This window comes from Rosa rugosa, chromosome 1 (assembly GCF_958449725.1).
Source record: "Rosa rugosa chromosome 1, drRosRugo1.1, whole genome shotgun sequence".
Taxonomy (NCBI): domain Eukaryota; kingdom Viridiplantae; phylum Streptophyta; class Magnoliopsida; order Rosales; family Rosaceae; genus Rosa; species Rosa rugosa.
In genome coordinates, this window is record NC_084820.1 from 33,676,489 (window position 1) to 33,702,597 (window position 26,109).

Below are 26,109 nucleotides of genomic sequence, written 5' to 3' on the forward strand. Positions count from 1 at the left end.
TCTCCTTGCTGTGAACCGACTTGGGTAGCCAAGATGGAACCCTCCTTGCGCAAGGTTGTGAACTCAGATGTTATGTTTGCGGCAGGTTGGGCAGTCTGTTTGTCTCTGCTCGAGAAAAGCTTTTGTGACTGCTCTTTAGCTTTCTGAGCATTCTGATTCATTTGCTGCTCCAACTCGCGAATTCGTTGTTCCCTTTTCGCAATCGAAGCTGCTAGATGCTTCCCATAATTTTCACTATGCACTGTAAGGATGCGAAGCCTCTCATCCAGGCTAGCATCTGGTGGAATGATGAGTGGTTCGAACTCGTCATCAATGTCAATATTGCCAATGGTGGCAACATTGGCCATCTTGTCACTTTAGGAATTTCTTTTGGTAAAGATTTTCCCCTGGCATCCCAATGATGGCGAACACAAAAAGACTCTAGTGTTGTCCCACCGGGTGTGCCAAAATGTTTGTTTTGAAGCCCGGTGGTTGAATGTGCTTCAAGAGAAAAGACTCTTCTGATGTTGTCCCACTGGGCGTGCCAAAATGTTTGTTTTGAAGCCCGGTGGTTGAATGTGCTTCAAGAGAAAAGACTCTTCTGATGTTGTCCCACTGGGCGTGCCAAAATGTTTGTTTTGAAGCCCGGTGGTTGAATGTGCTTCAAGAGAAAAACTTCTGATGTAGTCTCACTGGGCGTGCCAAAATGTTTGTTTTGAAGCCCGGTGGTTGAATGTGCTTCAAGAGAAAAGACTCTGATGTAGTCCCACCGGGTGTGCAGCTCTACGAGGTTGGCATCTCCATCAGTTAGATGTCAACAACGCTTTCCTGAATGGTGATCTCTATGAAGATGTCTACATGCAACTCCCACCTGGTTTCGGACGAAAGGGGGAGTCTATTGTCTGTAAACTTCACAAGTCTTTATACGGCTTGAAGAAAGCCTCAAGACAATGGTTTTTGAAGCTCTCTACAGCCCTTAAGTCTGCCGGTTTTCAACAGTCTTGGCCACTCTTCGTCCGAAACACACAAGGTCACTTCACAGCCTTGTTAGTTTATGTGGAAGATGTTATTTTGGCAGGAAGTAGTTTGAAAGCCATCATAGAGACAAAAGAGTTTCTTTCGAAGCAATTTAAACTCAAGGACATGGGGCAGCTACGGTACTTTCTTGGAATAGAGGTAGCAAGATCTAACTTGGTTCTTACGCAAGGAGATGGAAGCTTATTGAAGGATCCAGCACAGTACCGAAGGCTAGTAGGGAGGCTCATCTATCTCACTATCACAAGGCTGGATCTTGTGTACCCTGTTCACATCTTGAGTCAATACATGGGCACACCGAGGCAGCCTCACCTTGAGGCAGCGCATAGAGTGCTGAGATATATTAGTCAAACACCAGGACAAGGCATACTCTTTCCTTCGACAAGGACATTAGAGCTTAATGCTTATTGTGATGCGGATTGGGCTCGATGTAAAGATACAAGGAAGTCCACAACTGGTTACTGTATTTTTCTTGGACAAGCACCCATTTCATGGAAAACCAAGAAGCAGAGCACAATGTCAAGATCAAGCGCAAAAGCAGAGTATCGATCCATGGCCACTACTTGTTGTGAGATAACGTGGCTGAGAAACATACTGAAAGACCTGAATGTTGGACACACACAACCAATCAAGCTATTCTGTGATAACCAAGCTGTCATCCACATCGCTTCCAATCCGGTGTTTCACGAGCTCACAAAACACATTGAAATAGATTGTCATGTTGTGCGTGAGAAGGTGTAGAGAGGACTAATCAAAACCATGCACATTCGAACCAAGGAGCAACCAGCTGACTTGTTTACCAAATCGTTGAGCTCAAACCAGTTTACTATGCTGTTGAGCAAGTTGGGAGTGATTAACATACACTCCAACTTGAGGGGGAGTATTGAGGGAAAGAATCCTGTGTAATTAGGAATGAAGTAATTGTAATATCCTAGATTAGGATTGTAGTTATTCTGATATCCTATATTGAGAGTTTGAGTTGTATTGCCATACTGATCCCTAGAATTGTGGATCGAGTATTAGCATAGTGTGTATAAGATGTAGACAACTGTACTGACAAAATTAATAAAAACCAAACTTTCTTCATTACATCATTTTCTTTCAGTGTTTTATTTGCTTGTGTCAATAAAACAAATATTTTAGTTAATTGGAGTGGCCCTTTTACTTGGTTGAGGTTCTACATTGAATGTCTTCACCAGCAAAGCAAACGTAAAGGTATGAGAAAATGAGGAACTTAGATTGAACTTGTATTAGTAATTTTCATTTCCGTTCTTTTTTATTTCGTAAACATTTATATACCTGTAAAAACATGCTGAATCTCTCTCGGAAATCCTACTTCTGAAAGTAAAGCAATGGTGGTTGTCTATTACACGAATGCGCACACAATTGAAGAAATCAAGGCTACTCTATAACAAGAATTGCCAGCATCTTGACTATAGCTATTCAACATATTAGATCAGTGCTTAGTTTTGTTTATTTATTTTTTCTTTCGTGATCTGCCTCATCAAACTATAATAGTACACAACTATATGTGCTGTCTGTAACAACTTGGGGACCTTTTTTAGTCTGCAAGTATCCACATATCTGCGAGCAAGCTTGACATCTTGTAGCTGGGAGCTTTCTTAAGTTGCATTACCCATTCAAAGTTAAGATGCTGGATAGAAGCAGTGCAATGATTTTAAATATTTGTTGAGGGAAATAGGGTTTTTAATTTTATTGGTCCATCCCCTAATTTCAGCCCTGGTGGTTCTGTATATTCTTGTTGACCTTGGAAAACGTGACGAAATTGACTCCGATATATGTGTCTCCGATAAAATTCTGTTAAGCCATTTATTTATCTATCTATCTATCTTTATGTTAATCAGAACTTATTGAATTAAGAGAAAGTTGTTCTTCTGCAGTTGGTAACTGTTTGATGTTAGGTTGTCATTTTTAGGTCAGGGTAATGGGGTAGTGACAAATTAATTTCGCATAAATGTTCTCCTTTCATCTTTTAATAAGATGTTGAGGGTTATTTGAGATTCATATGCTACCTGGTTATGCATACTTTGAATTTGAAAGAACTGGATATATAGCTGCATTGTTTTGTATAATGTAATTGCATGGTATAGAGAATAGATATACAACTTATGCCGAGTTTCTTTATTTTTGCAGGGTTCTGCATCTTTTCTTATCGGTCTCTTTTTCCTTTTTGTTCGGTGGCCAATACTTGGCATAATCTTGGAATTATATGGTTGTCTCATCCTGTTCGGGTTCGTTTCTTCTATCAACAGTTTGCTTCAAGTATAATATATTCTAGGCCTAGTGACTCTCTAGAGACTCAAGAAGAATCTTGTGGTAAACATTGGCACAGACACAATTGAAAGCTCTAGGATAATCATCTATGATCTATGGTTGTGGCCCTTTTGGGTTACTGGATTAATTGGAATGAAGTTATAGTAGACATAGACATATCTTTGGGTTGGGAGGTAAAAGTTTCACATATGAGAAAGTTTTCCCTTCGAATGGTACCATTGGTGCAGTTTTATTCTATACAAATAATGTTACGAGGGGCCAGAATCTTATAGATCTGAAACATGTGGCTTCCCTTTTGAAGAAAATAATGGAGTAATGGGATTAGGGGTGTTTTTAAGGGGAGGGATTTAAATTTATGCAGAAGATGAAGCTTTTGAAAAAAGATCAAAGTAATGGCATAAGGAGGAGTTTGGGACTTGAGTTAGAAAAAATATAGGTTGCAAAACTAAAAGATCTGCATCAAAAGAGCGCTGAAAGATTGCTAAAGAGAAGTAGTCTCTTAGGGTCAAAATGGGTGAATTAGTCAGTAGAGAGGAGATCTCCTAGAGGCAATGATCAAAAGTGGTATGGTGACTGGTGATAAAAGGGCACTACTAAATTCTTTCAGAGTTCCAAATGGGAGTAGGAAGAAGAATCTTGTTGAAACACGGGAGATGAGGGCGTGGTAGTTGACATTGTGGGCTTCTATGGATATCTGAACTCAAGCTCAGGAAGATCTTGTTGGGGATTTTGATAGGCTGACCTACTCAATGTCTGAAAATCAAGTAAAGTGGCTGGAAAGGCGTTTTGAGGAGGGGGATGTCAATAGGGCAATATCAGCTTGCTTTTTCAAGGATAAATTGCCAGGACATGATGTATTTACCATTTAATATTATCGAGGCGATGGGAGTTTTAAAGGTGAATTTGATCCAGGTGTTTGGGGATTTTTCTTTCTACAGCAATACTGAAAGGTGTAAGTGTCACAAATGACACTTACATTTGTATCATTCCAAAGAAAGTTGAGTCTTTGAATATTGAGGACTATAGGATTAGCTCAATCTCCACTCTTTTCAAGTTAATTGCTAAAGTGCTAGCTGCTAGGCTTCAAGAGGTTCTAAGTGCTACTATTTCTTCTGCTCAGGGCGCCTTTGTGAAAAATATACAAATCACAGTGAGCTAGTTAAGGAAATAAGAAGAAGTCTGAAGGCTTGGTGCTCAAAATAGGTTTTGAGAAAGTCTACGATCATGTGAAATGGGATTTGTTGAATGTTTGCTGGGAAATATGGGTGTTGGCCTGGCCTGGAGGAGGGTTTAAGGCTGCGTAAGATCTGCCAACTTTTTGGTTATGGAGGGTTGGATTGATAATTTTCCGGACTTCTCCAGCACCCATCTTCCTGTAGCCTCTTTATTGGTGTATAAACTAAACCCATCTGAGACCAGTGACAATTTAGCTGACTTGCCCAACTTCCTCATCCCTTGGATTCCTTCCTAGCTCACCTGGCAATTGTGGCCCATCTGTCCAATGATAAGTTGTGCAAGTTTTTATATTATGGCCTCTAGTTAAGTTGTATGAGTTTTACTAGTTTCAAGAAAGAAATTCAAGTATTGATATTTGAGTTAACTGCATCCCCTTACGTATCTTGTCAGTATTAGTGTTTCATTCCGTTTCTTTTCTTTTCTTTTTCTCTTGTGGTTTTTGGCCAACTATAAAGGTGTACCTCTGTGAAGTTCCATTTTTGGGATGGATTATACGATAGATGTTCTGATGAGTAGAACTTATGGTCTATGCTTCAGAGCGTTCTTATGTTCGATGGATGTTCAAATTGAATGGACTTCATAATTTAATTGTTACCATGGAAGGTAGATAGCTTTACTTGGTGACAGCTGACATGTTTACTCATAATTATATTCTTTTCTTTTCCTTGTTATAATGCAGAGGAATATCACTGTAGAAGTCAAGTTTGCTGCATTTATTCGTTATAAAAATTCCATCTGTGCACTGCAAAGACCTTTGCCGTAGAAGAATGTCACTTTTTTTTTTTAGGTGAGCATGATCGGGTATAGGTTATTGTGGAAAATGCTGTGGCAAGAGATGTATTATCAGAATTGGTTTGGAAGAAGGTACAGTAGGGTTTTAATATCAAGTGCTTTGCTTATTAGGAGAATAGGTTGGGAGTTAACTTAAAGATGAATTGTAAGGCAACTAGATTGTGAAAGTGAAAAGGTTTAGTTATTAGAAAGCTATGTTATCTGTTCATAAAGAAAAGATAAGCTCTTGTGATTTTTTAATGGTTGAGCACTTGAGCATGTAGAAGAAATCCTTGCATCAACTTTAATTGTAGTTGTTTCGCTTACTTGAATCCACGCGTTGCCCTCAGTTCTTTTATTGTTATTATTATTATTTTTTTGTTTAAGGTTGCTCTCAGAGTCTCAGTTCTTTGTACTAGAATTAACTGTAGTTATAGCGTCAATTTTAGCAATAATGTTCTTAAAGTTACTAGGCCGGGCTGTTCCCTGGGGCGTGTACAGTACCTTTGTTGCGTCTATCCCTACATCACCTTGCGCTTTGCGTGTTTGTGTGCTATGCATGGGGTGAAGCTCAAAATTTGGTGGTTTTAGTACATTTGGTTTTGGTGGATCCAACCTGAAACTCTTCTCTCAGGTGCTTTCTAAATGTGGTGCTAGCTGCTTCAGCAGTCTTGGGCAGATTCTGCTCAGAACAGTAATCATGGACTAGTTATGCTATTTTAGAGGAGAGGAATGCTCAAAATTATGGGAGAAAAGTTGAAATCCTTGTTGTTTTCAAGATCAGTATGGCTAGAATAATGCTTTGTCTGTGTTCTTTAAAGATTGGTCGCTGCCAGCAAGCATGGAAACCATTCGGGAGTGGCATGTCTAATGTCTAATGTCTTTCTTTCTTTCTTACTAGTGTACTGTACTTTTGGTTGGTTGATTGTGCGGTTTATCTTCTGGGTGCTCGTTCTATATCTTGCTACTGTTTTGTACGCTTTTTATGTCTTTCTCTAGGTCCAATAAAGTCGTGAGAATTAGAAGTCCGGGAGTGGGGGAATGCAAGAATTTGAGGGTAAAGAAAAATCCATGCGAGAATATGAGCTATAAGAATCTCACGGACAATAATCTAGCAATACAACATGGTTATATAAAATAAAAATATATAAAAGGGAAAAAAAAATTTCTAGGTTTTGCTTTGCTAGGGTTTCGTAGCAGTTGCTTTATCGGTGCCCTATGGAATCTCGGATCATCATCGCCTCTCTCCTAGTTGCCTCAATGGAAGGACTAATGCTCTGTCTTTTGTTGCGCCACCTAGGGAAAAACCATAGGACGAAGTGGTGTTAGCTTAGTGGTTAGAGTGTCCACTACCTAAGATCCAAGTCCTGGGTTCGAGTCACCATGAGGTAGGAATGAAATCCTTTGATCCTCTTTAATAAAAAAAAATAATAATAATAAAAAACCATAGGTTTTCTTCCACTGTTTTTCCAAATCGGATGACGGGCTTTTATTGATGGGAGACGTCCATTATTGATGGAATTTATGTTGGTAAACCCAATTGACTACAATGATCTTCCTCGTGCATTCAAGACGGGCTTTTCTCCTTTGAATGTTGGATGGCATTGGCCGGCGTGCTTTTCGTTTGGACATGGTTTTCGGTTGTCTGTTGTCCTTTTGTAATACAACATTCTGATGGTGCCCATCTCAGCAGATATAAAATCCTAGTGGGTTCGGGATTCGAGTATGGGATCCAGGTTGTATTCGGATTTCAAGCTTGAATTTGGTCCGTGTCTTGAGTGCTTTAATTTCAAGTCTGGCTCAGGGATCCCAATAGGTGGACTCCAATCTAGATTATATTTTCATGCACTTGGTTTTGAGATTTTGAGTTTTCTGTCACACCACAATGACCACATCTAACTCTAGTATTTTTTTTATTGTCTTTGTTTTTTTTGTTTTTTTTTTTTTTTGTAAAGACTAGTTGTCTGGTTTATTATCTTTTGCTTTGTCCATTTCTCGCATGGTCAAATATAATATGCAGTAGTTATCTTTTTTTTTTTTTTCCATCACATGTTCCTAGGATGTGCATTAGCCTAGTAGGTATTTATTTTTATCATAAGGTCCAATATAATATACAGAAGATAATTATGCTGAAAGCATAAACTTGACCCACAGTTGAACACAATTCATCCGCAACCATGTGTTTGGCTCCAATTTTGCTGCAGCTGGTCAACAGTCTCTTTTCTGCGCGGGCGTGCCAGCACCGTTCGGGTGCGGTCGTTGGGGGTGTCCCTTGACCTGACTTCTTTTGAGCGACATGATTCCAAGACGTGCCTTGTCAGGCCAAAATGCTCATTTTGGGTCCAAACACCATGCTATATATTGCTCTAACATTGCCACAGCCATGCCGGCGTACAAAGAAACAAGCGTGCAAAACCAAAACCTCAAATTGCCATATCCAGCCACATCAAAACCTTCAACATTATCTTAAAATATGAGGAAAAAACTCAACCAAAAGTTTGATCAATCCAGCCTTATCAAACAAACGAAACCAGATAGTAACTAAACGTCTAAACCCTTCCCTGTGACACTACCAATGCAGACTGCAAAAAATTCATAAATTACAAGTTTTGTACTGGTAAGTTCCAAGAAGAGATGGAACTACTGCACTGTGAAAACTACTGTGCAGAAATGAAAAAGATGAAATAGATGGTTATTTTTTGACGGCTACTAACAGCAGCATCCATTCATTTGTAAGAATTCATCTGAGAAAAGAATTACCTTAACTATCAAAATGGAATCCAATAGATAAAAAAAATACAAGGAACTCACCATAGGAACAAAAACAACAAGAAAGAAAAGTAGATTGAACGCAAAGTTATCCTTCACAGCAGGGTTATGTCCTTGCAACACGTGATCGAAGTGATTCACTGAAAGGTAGCAGCTTATTAAGAAAACACTATATAATCCTCGAAACAACACAAGAATTCACTAGTTATATTCCAAATAGAAAGGGACAAAAGGTGCACCCATTATCTAACTAAGCGTTCCATTCCAACATATCATTAATCCAAGTACAGTACTACTTATTCTCATAACAACGAAAACATGTCTGAACCATAAACTGACAAGATCTCATTGGTGATCAATCTCTCTCTTAGCTCCCCACCTTGTCACACTCACAATTTTCAGATTCTGTAAGTCGGGAAAAAAAAAAAAAAACAGATATCATATAAAGGTGAACAGAGGGACTCCAAATTTATACAAAATTACAGAGGAAACAACCAGATAAGGTGATTCAAGGAACTCGTCTGTGTGAGGCAGAATTAACATTTCACATATTTTCTTTCTTTCTCTGGATTCGTCAAGTTCTATATCTCCACGTTCTCTGAGTCGTAAAATAAAATCAGAAATCACATAAAGCAGAATAAAAGATATTACAACTTTCTTTAAATTAAAGAGGAAACAACCAGAAAAGAACCTAGTAACAACTCACCTTTTCTAGCTCTTCTAGTTTTAAGAGGTGCATGGGGGCAGCAATCCCTTCTTCTTTAGTTGGTACGATATTTTTCTTTAACTGGATCATGCAAATAAAAGAAACAGTTATATTCTAAACACCATAACTTTTGCAAGAATATATAAGGTGAGTTATAATGGAAATTTGTTTCTAAGAACGTTGTAGCAACAAACACCTCACGATTAGAGACCCTCACGATTCATACAGTATTAGACCAGCTCTATCAGAATAGACTAAACAAAACAATATGCATCCCCATGCTACCACTCTGTAACAAGCAAACATGAACAACATTATGAGAATGCAGAACGGCAATCTCGATAATTGTTCTTCCCGAAGATGAATCCCTATTGAATTCTTATAGATCTGAAGGGACAGCTCTATGGCGGACAGCCACTCTGGAACAAAAAGCACCATTCATCATTATATTGTCCGCCTCTAGAATTTACTTCTTATTGTGTTCAGTAAGTAATCATTCATTTTATAGATTACATATCATCCTACAGTTGTAACAACAGAAAACATATAAGAATGACTAAGGGATCTGGTATAACTTAAAACAGCATCCCAACTGCAAGAATTTGCAGCTTATTGGCAATAGTTACTTAAAACAGAGGATAATCAGAAGAACAGAAGCGCACACAGTTCATTTCAAGCACAACAGTAGAGACCAAAACAATGGAGGCAAGAACCACATAGCTAGCAAACAGAAGAACAAAAAACACATAAAAGGGCACATAACCCCGTTCACAAAATCTAAGAACAAAAGAACAAACTACAGCAACTCGGAATATATATCAACTTCTACTGGCATTACTTTGTTCAAACACGTCTTTGTATAATTGTGCGTGTAAGGTACAGGCGTCACTGACTATATGCTAAGGCACTCTGAAGAAGGAAGTTCAAACAAGCAATTCTATTATTGCCAAAAAGAAAAAGAAAAAGAGAAAAGAAAAAGAAATTTCTAGTACAATATTCACAGGGGAGAAAGAACTAGTCTCTCATAATCCAAGAAAAGACTAGTCTTGCAGATCTCCAGCACACATGCATTCATACAGCGAGGAAGACATGCATAATACCTAGCTTGGAGAGTACAATCATGAGCAAGTGAATCAAAAAAAGAAGTAAAAATGAAAAATCAGGACCCTTTTGCATAGACATAACAATGTTAGGTTGGACAAGTCAGGAAGGCTGCGTCGTTGCAAAATAAAACCATAGCAAGAGATGATATGGTCAAAGGCGATTCAAGGGTGTCTCAAAGCAAGTGACTGAAACACTTAACGCAAGTGAGAAAAATAAGATAAGTGTGTGTTTGAGTCAAATAAAACATGGCATCAAACAAGAGCACATGGCAATTAAGGATCAAAATGAAGCCTGTATAAGAAGGCAACAAGTGTATCTCAACACGTAATGGCTTCAAGTATATCTAGAAGGCAACAATAGAGCAGCAAATGAAAGCAAACAATCCTTATAATAAACCCATAATAAAGCTAGACAATAAGTGATTCAATGAAAGGTCTAAATCATTCTCATGAACTGATAAAAAGCAATGAAAGCAAACCATAAAGCTAGACAAAGCTTCAAATACTTGCAATGTTCAGTTGATTAAAGATCTACCCAGCCGCACCTTATTTTCTGGATTTGCTGGACTTGACTCGACAGCCTCAATGACATCGAGCAGCATCTCCACGTCGTTCAGGTCGCTAAGGCAATATTTATAGATATATGTTTGGAACTGGAGCATGAACATTTTGATGTGGACACATCTCGCGGATCCTTCTGGTGGAAGAGGTGCAGAACATTGGGCTAAGAAAGGAATCATCAGCCTGACGATCTTGACATCTTCTCCTGGATTCATTCTGAATCCCAGTCTACTGGAAAGGTACGACCACACCTTCCTGTCTTCTTCTGTCGGTTCTTCTTCCCCCTCCTCCAACAGCGTCTCCTCCTCCTCCTCCTCCTCATCCCCCGACATCATCTCGAATTCATCCTCCTTCACCGCCGGCTTCTTCTGCTCCTTCATTTTTTCAATAAATTTTCGAATAAGCTCCTCGTCTATATACCTAGGTCTAAGGAGGCTTCTCGTAGTCCTGACGATGCCAAGGATTATCGATTTCTGTTGCCACTCAGGGAATCTTTTGATGAAGAGGTGGGTACGTTCCTCAGCCTTTTGCCGATCAGAATCGTTAAGATTGACCCGCACCCGGTACTCTGCCAGCTTCAAAAACAGGTGTTTGCCCTCCATCGATTTTCTTTTTTGTTTCCCTAAACCCTGAACCCTAGGGATGCATATCGTATCGTTTTATAGGCGTCACCTTCTTTCTTTTTCTGTTTTTGAATCAATTAAGAAATAAAATTATTATTATTACTATTCCTCTATTGCCCCTATTATTAATGTAACCACTTGTGGCAGCGCGTTCGGCCACAGTTGGAGCATCTGGTTGTTCCATTAACCTCCGTCCGTCTATACGAAAGTTAAAATGTCTTTAGTTTTGTCATTGCTCGATTTTTCAGATGAGTTAGGATAATTTCGATTTCGGTTCATCGATTTTCGATTCGTGATGATCCAACCGTTGCTTGGTCCTTGAAGTGTTCCGAAGACCTTGGGTGGTCTCGGATGAAGTTTTGTCTCAATTGACTGAAAATTCAATTTTTAGTTCAAGTACATGTTTTGGACTTTGAACGCTTTTGTGCTTCGTTTTTCCTTGTTGCTTGGTGCTTGACAATATCATTTTGAGCGAAGTTTTTGTGGTCTGTGCTTATCTCGTTTTGTGTGAAGACGCAATGGGATTTCGAGTTGAGTAAATCTCACGTTGTTCAGGTTCGTGATTGAATTTGTTTCATTGTTTTATTAGGATTGATTGTGTGGTGACCCGAGAGGGGGGTCCCATAGCGCCGCGACTCCGAGCCAATGAGGAATCGACATGTCACGAATGGCATCTCGATAGCTCATCAACCCGAAACCGCAAGGCCTTTTGAGTTTAGGTTGTTGGTTTACAAAACACTTTCTTGGACAAAAGTCACAAAACATTCTAGCAACCGAACAACATATTTTCGCAAGCGGAATTTAAAGTGAGCTAAAAGATTTGGGCTTACAATAGGAGCCCAATTTGGAAAATAACGAGTCACGAAGTAAAAACAAGTATGAGAGACGCGCCCCAGGGTTACGGGTCTCTCGAAATTTTGTAAAAGAGCGAATAGAAAACAAATAAACAAATAAATTAGTAAGAAAATAAATAACTAAGTTACTTCAAAATCCGATAAGGGACCAAAACCTTCCTTTTGATAAAACTAAAGAGAAATGCGCCAAGCCGGGCCATGTGCCTCCCCTGTACGCTTCCCGACCACATGCTCGAAACCTGCACACTATAGTAGGGGTGAGCTGTGAGCCCTCGAAAATTTTGTTTAATTTTTAGAAGGTAATTTTTCGTCAATAAGATTTTCGCAAGGTGATTTAAGTGAAGAAATCGATTTTGGAAATTGTTTTGGTGTCGAGACCACCTACTGGGTCGACAATTTAAGTTTGGGCCAAAGTCCTTTCATTTGGGCCTAGAAGGTACTAAAGTTCATTGCAGCAAAAAGATCGCCGAAGTAAATTTGAAAGGAGAACATTTTAACTTTGTACTTTTTCTTGTTATTTTAATTTGTCGCATAACGTATGAAATTACGTATTCGTAAGGTACGAATGTATTCGAGATTAGATTAAGATTATGAGGCCATTAAAAGGATTAAGAAATTAGAGAAAATCCAATTTGGGTCTAGAAAAGTATTTTTTTAAGTATCGAGGCTTAGGACAAGCCCGGAAAATTTTCCCGAAAGGATTCGGTGAAGTGTCGGAGAAATAAGGATGTTTGGTGTTGTATTTTCGGATTGGGCTTGAGGAAAATTAAGAGAAAATACAATAGAAGTAGCCCAAGCCCACTTGGCCCAAAAGGAGGGGCAGATTCGACTTTTCACAATTAAATTTGGGAGAGGTATTTAAAGAACACATCCTTCTCAAACCCTAGCCACTTCCCTCATTTTCTCCATCTCCTTTCTCTCTCTAACCGAGAGCCTCTCTCTCTAGCCTCCATCGGAAATCGCCGCCACCACCGGACGCCGCCACCGCGCCGCCGGCCGCCGCCGTCGCCGGAATCCGGATTTCAACCAAAATGTCCAGATTTTCTCCTCTTCCTTCCCTCTTTCCATTTCTCCAACCAAAATCATGAAATTTAGCCATTTAATCCTCCAAAAACCCTAGAACCCGAAGCTAAAATTGGGGCTTTTGTGATTTCTTCTTTCCAAGCTCAAATCAAGGCTATGGGTTTGACAAGGATTTGTGGTGAAGAAGGCCATGGAGGAAGCTTAGGCCGTGAGTTTTGAAGAAGAAAGGGTAAGGAATGGGTTTTGGACAAACCCTAGAATTTTTGGAATTTATTTGGTTGATTTTGATTTTGTTGAGATATTGTTGTTGTTGGAAAAATTGTGAAAAATAGAGTTTTGAAGAGAGTTTAATTAGTAGGATTTTATTGATCTAATTTTCAAAGGATTGGAAATTGGTGTTGAAGATTTGGTGATTGTTGTTGTGTTATTTTGGCCAAAAGAAAAAGAAAAGGAAGAAGAAAAGAAATGGCTTTATTTTTGGAAGAAAATAAAGAAAATGAAGAAAAGAGTAAAAGTTGAATTAAATGAGTTTTACCTTGGTAAAGTGGTAAAAAGTGCAGAAGGTGAAAGTAAAGGTAAATTCGGTAAAAAGGAGGTAAAAGGTAAAAGTGAAAGTGTGGAGGTGAAAATCACAGTAAAAGTGAAAAGGTGAAAAAGGAAGAGTAAATGGGTAAAAGTAAGAGTAAAACATTATTTATAATTATTTACTTATTTATTTTTGATAAATAAGAAATAATGGTAAATAAGGGAATACTTGGTCAAAAGTCAGAAGTCAAAGTCAACGGTCAAAAGTCAACTCCGAGAGTTGACCAGGGTTGACCGACCTCGTAAAACGTGAGGATCGACTCGACTTTGGTCGCTCGGATTGACGATAGTTTAGCGGAGCGATAAGGACGTTTTTCCTTTTCAAGAAAGAAGTTAGTTTCCCAAATTGGTAAAGGTTAAATGAAGTAATTAATGGCCTCATTGAAATAAAAAGGAATACTTAAAGTTGATCATGATGTTTACCTGAATAATTAGTTACAAACTAAGTAATGGTTTAGGAAACACGATCGTTAAGGAAGCTTAAGCGGAAAGCACCAGATTGTGGAATACGCCGGCATTTCCAGGTAGGGTGAGCTGTCCCTTCCTTGTTAGAGGCTTTTCAGTATATGTGGAATGCTATACTATGATAGTATGTTGCCTGCAAGAACATTTTTGGTTGTTCATCAGTCGATGCCTCGTGATACATGTGTTTTCAGAGCTGATAATTGTTGATTGCGAAAACCGAGGCTAGACTTGCATGTTGAGATACTGTACCCTTTGTATGTTTGTGACCTGAAAGTGAATGGGACCTAGACGCGTTGATTCCTAGGGATCCCACGGTGTCGATAACCGTGAACCTCCGGAGGGGGCTGTGCTCCTATGTTTGTCAAGGAAAGGTAAATACAGACAGTGAACCAGTCATAGGAGACTCAGAGCCAGGAAATGGACACTTTCGCTACTTGTAGTCACAAAGACTACAGAGTAGTTGGCTGGTTCTCGTACTCAGGACGAACCAGGTCGGTCACTGATTTATTTTACTTTAGCCGGCAGGTAAGTATCTCGGAGCTCCAAGTGTGTGAAGCATACTGCACATGTTTTATGAAAGAAAACAAATGTTTGTGGTTGCCACTTTTCTTAAAGCATTTTTCGATAAACGTGCACAATATTATGTAGTAAATATTTTCAAGTATATTATTTTTCAAACCTAGCATGGTTGGGTCGGCCCCTACTGGGCATGCGAGGACGAAAGCTCACCCCTACTATAGTGTGCAGGTTTCGAGCATGTGGTCGGGAAGCGTACAGGGGAGGCACATGGCACGGCTTGGCGCATTTCTCTTTAGTTTTATCAAAAGAAGGTTTTGGTCCTTAATCGGATTTTGTAGTAGCTTGTTTATTTACTTTTTATTTATTTCCTACTCGTTTACAAAAATTCCGGGAGGCCCGTAACCCTGGGGCGCGTCTCCCATACTTGTCGTTACTTAGAGATGTGTTTTATTTTCCAAATTGGGCTCCGATCGCAAGCCCAAAACTCTTAGCCCATTTCGAATTCCGCTTTTGAAAATGTGTTGTTAGGTTGCTAGAATGACTTGTCCAAGAAAGTGTTTTGTAAACCAACAACCTAAACTCAAAAGGCCTTGCGGTTTCGGGTTGATGAGCTATCGAGATGCCATTCGTGACATGTTGATTCCTCATTGGCTCGGAGTCGCGGCGCTGTGGGACCCCCTCTCGGGTCACGGCAGTAAAGTGGTATCAGAGCTCTAGGTTCCGAAATACTTTCGAAATCGTTTTTTTGCAAAACTAGCAACCCTTCTCATATTTTTTCAAGTGTCGAATTTGGTTGGGCAAAACGCTCGAATTTCTTGGACATTTTAAAGTATGTTGGTAAAAGTATGTTTTGACATCCCTCCTTTATTTTGTTCTTCCCGGAGGATACCCTATTGCCTTATTTCACTTGCAAATATTTTTCATTGAAGCTACTTCCGAGTCGTTCAAAGAATTTCCAATGGATTTAAAACGTAATGATACGTTTGAGGTTCCTTGAAAAAGAATTTCGTTTGTTTCCTTGTGGTGCTTTAAAGTTTGGTTTAAGTTTTAAATTGCCAATGCCGTCATGATGCCACTCGACCATAAACGCTCCAAAGGTAGTATGTATGAAAATTGGATAAAGTGTTGGGTAAACTATTAGGGGATTGAGCATTAAGGAGTTAACGAAGTTATATTCGGTGAGTTGATACTCGGAAAAGTGGGTTAGAGATGAAGTTGAAAGGAATATTTGTGTACCCCCTTGCTAGTGTTATAGAGTAAATTTTATTGATGGATTAAAGTTGTTGTACTACATATATTGTTGCACGTATTGAAAAATATAGAGTGTTGTGTGGAGCAAAGTGAAAACTTGAGTAAAAAATGAGATAATGACCCCTATATAGTCATTTGGATCAGTGGTGTTCATATTTTCACTCGATTTCCTCCTCTTTCTTCCGAGTGATGGCCCGACTGCAGCGGTTCCCCATCGATGCTCTACGAAAGAAGGTGTGATTTTCGAGTAAGGTAGACACCACTCAAGTGTTTCCCAAGTAGTGGACTAATGGGGAAACTTGTGATGGCAACACAAACATGAAATTAAGTATTGCTTGAGCCTGGCATCTCCCCAATCTTGTTGTTAATTGGTGGAACGATATGAAGCTTTGTTGCTTTGGAAACTCTAGTGTTGTATTGTTGTGCTGACAAGATTACTTTGTGGGGAAGCACAAGATATTGAGGAAAGACTAGTGGAGTCACATAAACTATTCTTGAGTTGCCATTGGTCTGCATAGAGTTGAGAAATTATGTTCCCTATAATCAGGGAAGTTGTTGGGAAAATAAATGATTGCGGTACCGGCAATGTGCTTGGAGATGTTAGTATGCTTTGAGATCACAAGGTCACGACCTTGTACTGATATTTAGTAGGATCACTAGCAACGATTCTAAGAGTGGTCAAGAAGGGATCTTTAAAGGATTATACCTTTAGCAGCCAGTTTTCTTTACTTCAAGGAATCTTTGATTGCTTTGAAGTCAATAACGCTACGAATTTCGAAACATGGGCAAGTTGGTAGCACACTCTTGAAAGACAACGTTGATTACGTGGTTAGAATGACGCTGAAATGGTGACGTCAAGGAGTATTTGAAAATTCGAAAGTTGAATTAATGCCTCCTATAGGGAATGTGGAGAAAGGCGATCAATGTGCCATGTAGAATTACATGTTGTGGCACCACCCCGGGATTCGAGGCATGACAAGGTAAAAGACGAGTACGAGTGCGAACTCGAGTGTCGAGGTGAAAAATTACGCATTTACCCTATGCGTTCACTTTTGAGACAAAGAATTTGTAACATTTCTTCCACACCAGGAGTTTACATTAACTATTTTACATTCTTGCCTCTTAGTACAAAAGTTGATTTTCGTCTCTTGCATTACTCAAAATGTTTTCCTCATAAGTCAAGAGACTACACCTTAGACAATCGCGTTTTCCTTACTAAAGTGTTCTATTTTACAAAGCTCGAACATTTTGGGTTCTTCAAAAAAAAAAAAAAAAAAAAAAAAAAAAAAATTGCAGCCTAGAATTTGAAAACAAACTCAAACTATTTTCCTGTTCCAGTGAAAAGCCTTTGAAATTATTTCCTTACCTACCAAAAGGTTCTTGTCAACAAATCTTGTTCGAAAAGTACAAAAGTTGAAAATTACCCCAAATCTGTTTTCAAGCAAAAATTGAAATTCCGAGAATTTTACTATTTTGTCTCCGCAACTACTTCAAATTTAGTTTTATCCGACCTCTACTGCTATTAAATTTCTGAAATTTTGACGACGGTCTCAGTCAGCATCTCTACATTGAATTTACGGATCTTGTTTGGGTTGAAATTGCATATCCAAAAATTTTAGTAGTGAACTCATTCAAAATTATTTTCCAACTTCTTGGAAACTTGAAATGTTAAACTCGTTGTGGTTCTCTTTTCTTATTTGTTATCTTTTATGTAAAACTGGTGGTTGGAAGAATGTTAGTTCACCTCTGAATTTACTCAGGACACCCACTTTGAAAGTAAAGGACTACTTTAGAGGAAAATATATAGAAATTACTTTTTCTTGTTGTCGGACGAGGACACAAGAAAATAAAGTGCTGGTAACCGATTCAACTGTTTTGGCTTGACCAAAAATTGAAGGAGCGCTTATGACTTGATTTCTGAGTATTGACATCAAACGAGTTCGTATGATGAAAATGATAGTTCAAGGTCAAGACCGTGAATGGAAATGCTACGAACTTTACAAATTCTGAGGAGCCAACTTCGATTGGTGATCCTCGAATTTCGTTGAGCCTTATCGTAAGGTATTGTTGCAACTTGACGCCTTGAGCATTGGACAGTTTGGTCAACGCCAAGCAACCTATTGATTGATGTCACGTGACGTGTAGGGATACCTAGTTATTGCGATTCTACAATGTGACATCAAGTCTACTGAATTGTGTGCTTGGTTTTGACGTCATTTGGACAAGCTGTCACAATTGTTTGTTCATGGAGTAAATAGTATCCGCCAAGTTACAAATAAGGGTGTATGAGGTTTGACAACCAAGATCGTTGATAACTACGAGGTTGACGTCAGTGATGACATCGTTGACGTGTCATTCGTAGTGGTGTTCTACGAAACTTATTTATGTTGACCAATGGAGAAAGCGTGGTTTCTCTCCTTGGTTGCCACTTATATTTAAGGCTCAAATTCCCGAGTAATTTTATACTCTCGTTAAATGGGAATTGGGTGTAGACGTCAATTTGTTCGGGTGATTTTCAAAAGTAAGCTATTATTGCATGGTTGCAACGAAGTTGCTATTCAGCGAGTTGCTTATCGAAAAGAAGCAAGATTCACGGAATAAAGTGTATCCTATGGGAAGTATAATAGGAACACATAGTGAAGTAATAAAAATAGCCCCGAAATTGGGATATGGAATTAATGGAAGCACAAATTGTGAAAGTTTTACGAATGTCATTATGTTGCGTAACTTGATGCGTGATGGAGTATTCCACGTGAATTGTTTACAAGTAACGCTTGAGAAATTCTTACACTAAAGTGTTGGTCATTTTGTTGTGGAAACAAGGTTGATAAGTGGATTTACCACTGCTTTGCAGTATGTTGTTATTGAGATTAGTGGGTGACTAAGTGTTAGTCCCCGATTTGTTTTAAGGCTCATTGAGTTTTTCAGAAATGCTGAAATGATAATGTCTTTGTCTATGGCATTGAGCTCAGAGGAGTTGGGTGTTGATGTATGCATGCGTATACACACACAATGTGATTGAGGGGAAAATTGCAATTTGCAAGAGCAAGTGGTTATCGAGTTTGATGAGGTCGTCCCCATAAGTGGAGTAAGATGTACCATGTGAATGGTAAAGGTTCAAAAAGTATCAGAGGAAGGTAAAACAATGTCTTGTGCAAACTCGAGCCCGAGGTGAAAAGAAGTAACCTCTCTTATTCATGTATTGGGCAAATTTCGAGGACGAAATTTCTTTTAAGGGGGATAGAGTGTGAGCCCCCGAAAATTTTGTTTAATTTTTAGAAGGTAATTTTTCGTCAATAAGATTTTCGCAAGGTGATTTAAGTGAAGAAATCGATTTTGGAAATTGTTTTGGTGTCGAGACCACCTACTGGGTCGACAATTTAAGTTTGGGCCAAAGTCCTTTCATTTGGGCCTAGAAGGTACTAAAGTTCATTGCAGCAAAAAGATCGCCGAAGTAAATTTGAAAGGAGAACATTTTAACTTTGTACTTTTTCTTGTTATTTTAATTTGTCGCATAACGTATGAAATTACGTATTCGTAAGGTACGAATGTATTCGAGATTAGATTAAGATTATGAGGCCATTAAAAGGATTAAGAAATTAGAGAAAATCCAATTTGGGTCTAGAAAAGTATTTTTTTAAGTATCGAGGCTTAGGACAAGCCCGGAAAATTTTCCCGAAAGGATTCGGTGAAGTGTCGGAGAAATAAGGATGTTTGGTGTTGTATTTTCGGATTGGGCTTGAGGAAAATTAAGAGAAAATACAATAGAAGCAGCCCAAGCCCACTTGGCCCAAAAGGAGGGGCAGATTCGACTTTTCACAATTAAATTTGGGAGAGGTATTTAAAGAACACATCCCTCTCAAACCCTAGCCACTTCCCTCATTTTCTCCATCTCCTTTCTCTCTCTAACCGAGAGCCTCTCTCTCTAGCCTCCACCGGAAATCGCCGCCACCGCCGGACGCCGCCACCGCGCCGCCGGCCGCCGCCGTCGCCGGAATCCGGATTTCAACCAAAATGTCCAGATTTTCTCCTCTTCCTTCCCTCTTTCCATTTCTCCAACCAAAATCATGAAATTTAGCCATTTAATCCTCCAAAAACCCTAGAACCCGAAGCTAAAATTGGGGCTTTTGTGATTTCTTCTTTCCAAGCTCAAATCAAGGCTATGGGTTTGACAAGGATTTGTGGTGAAGAAGGCCATGGAGGAAGCTTAGGCCGTGAGTTTTGAAGAAGAAAGGGTAAGGAATGGGTTTTGGACAAACCCTAGAATTTTTGGAATTTATTTGGTTGATTTTGATTTTGTTGAGATATTGTTGTTGTTGGAAAAATTGTGAAAAATAGAGTTTTGAAGAGAGTTTAATTAGTAGGATTTTATTGATCTAATTTTCAAAGGATTGGAAATTGGTGTTGAAGATTTGGTGATTGTTGTTGTGTTATTTTGGCCAAAAGAAAAAGAAAAGGAAGAAGAAAAGAAATGGCTTTATTTTTGGAAGAAAATAAAGAAAATGAAGAAAAGAGTAAAAGTTGAATTAAATGAGTTTTACCTTGGTAAAGTGGTAAAAAGTGCAGAAGGTGAAAGTAAAGGTAAATTCGGTAAAAAGGAGGTAAAAGGTAAAAGTGAAAGTGTGGAGGTGAAAATCACAGTAAAAGTGAAAAGGTGAAAAAGGAAGAGTAAATGGGTAAAAGTAAGAGTAAAACATTATTTATAATTATTTACTTATTTATTTTTGATAAATAAGAAATAATGGTAAATAAGGGAATACTTGGTCAAAAGTCAGAAGTCAAAGTCAACGGTCAAAAGTCAACTCCGAGAGTTGACCAGGGTTGACCGACCTCGTAAAACGTGAGGATCGACTCGACTTTGGTCGCTCGGATTGACGATAGTTTAGCGGAGCGATAAGGACGTTTTTCCTTTTCAAGAAAGAAGTTAGTTTCCCAAATTGGTAAAGGTTAAATGAAGTAATTAATGGCCTCATTGAAATAAAAAGGAATACTTAAAGTTGATCATGATGTTTACCTGAATAATTAGTTACAAACTAAGTAATGGTTTAGGAAACACGATCGTTAAGGAAGCTTAAGCGGAAAGCACCAGATTGTGGAATACGCCGGCATTTCCAGGTAGGGTGAGCTGTCCCTTCCTTGTTAGAGGCTTTTCAGTATATGTGGAATGCTATACTATGATAGTATGTTGCCTGCAAGAACATTTTTGGTTGTTCATCAGTCGATGCCTCGTGATACATGTGTTTTCAGAGCTGATAATTGTTGATTGCGAAAACCGAGGCTAGACTTGCATGTTGAGATACTGTACCCTTTGTATGTTTGTGACCTGAAAGTGAATGGGACCTAGACGCGTTGATTCCTAGGGATCCCACGGTGTCGATAACCGTGAACCTCCGGAGGGGGCTGTGCTCCTATGTTTGTCAAGGAAAGGTAAATACAGACAGTGAACCAGTCATAGGAGACTCAGAGCCAGGAAATGGACACTTTCGCTACTTGTAGTCACAAAGACTACAGAGTAGTTGGCTGGTTCTCGTACTCAGGACGAACCAGGTCGGTCACTGATTTATTTTACTTTAGCCGGCAGGTAAGTATCTCGGAGCTCCAAGTGTGTGAAGCATACTGCACATGTTTTATGAAAGAAAACAAATGTTTGTGGTTGCCACTTTTCTTAAAGCATTTTTCGATAAACGTGCACAATATTATGTAGTAAATATTTTCAAGTATATTATTTTTCAAACCTAGCATGGTTGGGTCGGCCCCTACTGGGCATGCGAGGACGAAAGCTCACCCCTACTATAGTGTGCAGGTTTCGAGCATGTGGTCGGGAAGCGTACAGGGGAGGCACATGGCACGGCTTGGCGCATTTCTCTTTAGTTTTATCAAAAGAAGGTTTTGGTCCTTAATCGGATTTTGTAGTAGCTTGTTTATTTACTTTTTATTTATTTCCTACTCGTTTACAAAAATTCCGGGAGGCCCGTAACCCTGGGGCGCGTCTCCCATACTTGTCGTTACTTAGAGATGTGTTTTATTTTCCAAATTGGGCTCCGATCGCAAGCCCAAAACTCTTAGCCCATTTCGAATTCCGCTTTTGAAAATGTGTTGTTAGGTTGCTAGAATGACTTGTCCAAGAAAGTGTTTTGTAAACCAACAACCTAAACTCAAAAGGCCTTGCGGTTTCGGGTTGATGAGCTATCGAGATGCCATTCGTGACATGTTGATTCCTCATTGGCTCGGAGTCGCGGCGCTGTGGGACCCCCTCTCGGGTCACCACATGAGCTTTCGTCCTCGCATGCCCAATAGGGGCCGACCCAACCATGCTAGGTTTGAAAGATAATATACTTGAAAATATTTACTACATAATATTGTGCACGTTTATCGAAAATGCTTTAAAAAGAGGCAACCACAAACATTTATTTCTTTTAAAAAGCATATGCAGTATGCTTCACACAATTTGGAGCCCCGAGATACTTACCTGCCGGCTAATATAAATCAAATCGGTGACCGACCTGGTTCGTCCTGAATTCGAGAACCGGCCAACTACTCTGTAGTACTTCCGACTACAAGTGGCGAAAGTGTCCATTTCCTGGCCCTGAGTCTCCTATGACTGGTTCACTGTCTATACTCACTTTTTCTCGACAAACATAGGAGTACGGCCCCCTCCGGAGGTTCACGGTTATCGACACCGTGGGATCCCTAGGAATCTACGCGTCTAGGTCCCATTCACTTTCAGATCACAAGTACAAACATACAAGGGTACAGTATCTCAACATGCAAGTCTAGCCTCGGTTTTCGCAATTAGCAATTATCAGTTATGAAAACACATATATCACGAGGCATCGACTAATGAACAACCAAAAACGTTCTTACAGGCAACATACTATCTTAGTATAGCATTCCACATATACTGAAAAGCCTCTAACAAGGAAGGGACAGCTCACCCTACCTGGATATGGAGTGCTCGCCCAAACTTAGTGTCGTTTCTGATTTTCGATACTTCTTCCAATGTGCACACGCTCGAGTCCTTTAACAAAAATTATATCCGATAAGTAATTAATTCATAACTCACTTTAAAATTGACCAAATAACCCATGATCGATAATTATCAAAAACCATTCCCGAACAACTCACTTAGAATAGTAAGCCCATTTGGGATATGGTGATCATACCCCATTCAATAATATAGTTCGGGTTAAATATACTGTCTACTATTCATTTCTTTTAGTAACAATTACGCTTACCATTCCCAAATAATCCAAATGATCGATGTAGCATTTGAATCACTCGGGATATGGTAATCACACTTGGCACTTTCACCTTCTTTTGTTTAGCACTTTTACTTTAAGAAAATAAATCACAACTACCATTCCCGAATGATTTTGTTTACTAAGTTCATTCCGGGATATGATAACTACGAGAATACTTTCATTGTTTTTGTTTCACTAACTTTAATAGAATAACTTAAGCATAAGAAATCCACCACTTTCTTTATCAACAGCTTCTCAATATTAACATCAATCATAGCATTTAGCTTACGTCGTAAAATTGATCCAATCTCAATTTTCAAACTGTTTAAGCCTTTGACCCAAAATATCTTCTTAAATTTACCTTTATTTAATCCATTTTCCAACCATTCAACATCATGCTCACCAACTCACACTTTTTACCCATTTCTACAATTTCAATCGTGAGTCACAATACCAAGACTTAACCGAGTCACATAGTTGCTACTAAAAATTTCACACATTAACCATACTCATTCATCGATCAAACAACATATTACAACCACAATAGTTTCACCAAACAGCAGATTCAAAACCCGGACCCTTACCAATTCTTCTTTTCCAAACTGAAAGCTAATTCCAAATGCTGCAATCCACCACCCACAGTCGTGTAAACACCTAACCAATACCAGATCATTAATAACCAAACCTTGACCATTTCGGTATCCCAAAACAGAGCCTGTACATGGTTCTTACCTTTTTCCAGTTTCAACGGACACTGACCCAACAATTCTTCTTCTCCAAATCTTCAAAAACGCAGATTCCTCAAACCTCATATTCCAAATCAGAGAGCAGTGAATTAGGGTTTTCAATTCACAATGACTCAAGGCATTATCCAAAGGGAGAGAGCAAAATATAGCTTACCAGACGAAAAAGGTAAGTCGGTGGCTCTCACGGCGGTGCTGGGTGGCTCCGGTCAAAGTCAGAAGTTGGGACTAAGGGGTTAAGGCGATTCGTGCAGCCCTAAGCTTCTTCGAGGTGGTGGCTTCGTTCAATCATGGCCGGAGGTGGTATCCCTAGTTTTGCATAAGCCCAGATCGCCGACGCGGGTGCGTGCGGTCATGGGGTGATGCTTAACAGCCTACCCCGAGCTCGTAGGCGGCGGCGGAGTGTTGGAATGATGGTAGGAAATCGACGAGGCTCGAGGAACAGTGGCGTCGCGGTCATGGGTTGGCGAGTGTAGAGGCTGCCGGCGATGCATGTCGGTGCTGAGGCTCGGGCTTGGGTCGGATTTGGATGTAGGTTCGATTGGTGGTGGCGGTGACATGAGATGGTGGCCGGAGCTGTGTTTCCGGCGGTGGCAGAGAAGGAGGACGAGAGAGTGAGAGGTTGGGGAGAGAGAGAGGACGCGGCTGCAAGGGAGAGAGGAAAAGAAATGAGGCTAGGGTTTTACCAATTTTCTATTTATACCCATCTACGTGAAATGCCCATTGTATCCTTGCGACGAATTACGAAACCGTCCTGGCTGGTTACTTCCGGGTGTTGGGGTTCGTTACTTTACTCGTTTTTCGTCAACGACTTCTTTAGTAATTTCTCGACTTCGTCTAGAGTCCAAAACTCAATTTTCTTAAGACTCAATATTCAGAACTTTGTTACAACCCAACTCGTCTCCTTCTCAAATTTGCTTCGACAATCTCTATCTCCATAAGCTCTGGTAATCCTCTAGGCCCAAATGGAAGAATCTCGGCCCAAACTTAAATTGTCAGCCCAATAGGTGGTCTCGATACCAAAATAATTTCCAAAATAAATTCCTTCACTTAAATTACCTTGCGGAAAAATCTTATTGGCGAAAAATTACCTTTAAAAATTAAACAAAATTTTCGGGGGCTCACAGATTGGTAGCTGTAAATTCAGATTTATCGAAATAAATATATATTAATTTTTGTCACACCCTGAATTTCGAATAAAGAAATTCAAATACGAAATGCGATAACTCAACAAGTAACACAAGAGATGCTTAGGAATTGTTTTTCATTTAAACTAAGCAACAAAAATAAACTGAGCCCACAAATGTTAATACCGACTCATTTTCTAGAGTCACATATTACATTACAACGTGTTTACATAAACTCAGAATCGTCAAAGTAAAATGTAAACGCTCACTAAGAGCATACTACAAATAGTAAGTACAATAACAAAATAGGTTTTGATTGCAGCAACAATCCTTGACTTCAAGCCTAGTAGTCCTGACCTGCAGGAATAACCCATACACCATGGAATAATGCACCTGGTTGCAACAACAAACCCAATAAGCTTTTTAAGCTCATATAAGTAAAGTCAACTAAATGACTCAAGCAACACATGTTTATAATTTTCTCAACTTAAGAATAAATTAAAGCAACCAACAATTTAAACTCCACCAAACCACCCTTTCAACTTAAGACCAATCACATGTTTAAATGACCCATGTCCCTCTTGGACAACAAAAGAAAGAATATGCTCGAAACTCTCTTTTAAAAACACGTACTCATGAGTCGCAATAACACACTATCACGCCCCGAATTTTGAATAAAGAAATTCGAATCCGAAACGCGATAACCTAACAAGCTAAAAAAAACACTCAGAAAAATTTTCATTTAAACTATGCAACAAAACCAACCGAGCCCACAATGTCAAACCGACTCGTTCTTTAGAGTCACATATTACATTACAAAAGAGTTTACAAATTAAACTGAATAACAATTCAATAAGTAAACACACCCACCACACTCACTACACAGCGGAAGACTAAATCCAAAAGTACTTCTACATCCAAGCTACGACAGCAACAAAAACCTCAGCTTCAAATTACTAGTTACTCTGACCCGCACAATTACCCCTACACCATGGAATAATGCACCGGGTTGAAACAACAACCCGGTAAGCTTTTGCAAGCTCATATGAGTAGACCCAAATAACCACAAAACACCTTTCCGACTCAAGAACAATAAATCAACTCAATGATTAATTCAAAATCAAATCATTTTCTTTTTTAGGAAAACACATGTCACCACCGTGACAAACCAAATCATTTGAAATCTCACCAACAAACCCAAGAAATCACTTTTCTTTCCTCTC

At 39.2% G+C, this 26,109-nt stretch overlaps 1 protein-coding gene and 2 long non-coding RNA genes across 3 annotated transcripts; 2 read left to right on the top strand and 1 right to left on the bottom strand.

Annotated features, from left to right (window-relative positions):
- Positions 1–7,497: 7,497 nt before the first annotated feature.
- LOC133735711 (uncharacterized) lies at positions 7,498–11,101 on the bottom strand. The gene is made up of 3 exons (XM_062163141.1): positions 10,440–11,101; positions 8,792–8,872; positions 7,498–8,683 (listed from the first exon to the last, which is right to left on the bottom strand). The coding sequence occupies exons 1-3, from the start codon at positions 11,055–11,057 to the stop codon at positions 8,660–8,662; spliced, it is 723 nt and encodes a 240-aa protein (XP_062019125.1). The 5' UTR covers positions 11,058–11,101; the 3' UTR covers positions 7,498–8,659.
- A 1,792-nt stretch (positions 11,102–12,893) lies between these two features.
- On the top strand, positions 12,894–14,994 carry LOC133735715 (uncharacterized). Its single transcript, XR_009859236.1, has 3 exons — positions 12,894–13,184; positions 13,999–14,064; positions 14,746–14,994. It is a non-coding gene; the product is annotated as an uncharacterized LOC133735715 (long non-coding RNA).
- A 4,665-nt stretch (positions 14,995–19,659) lies between these two features.
- On the top strand, positions 19,660–21,820 carry LOC133735729 (uncharacterized). Its single transcript, XR_009859241.1, has 3 exons — positions 19,660–20,010; positions 20,825–20,890; positions 21,572–21,820. It is a non-coding gene; the product is annotated as an uncharacterized LOC133735729 (long non-coding RNA).
- Positions 21,821–26,109: the final 4,289 nt, after the last annotated feature.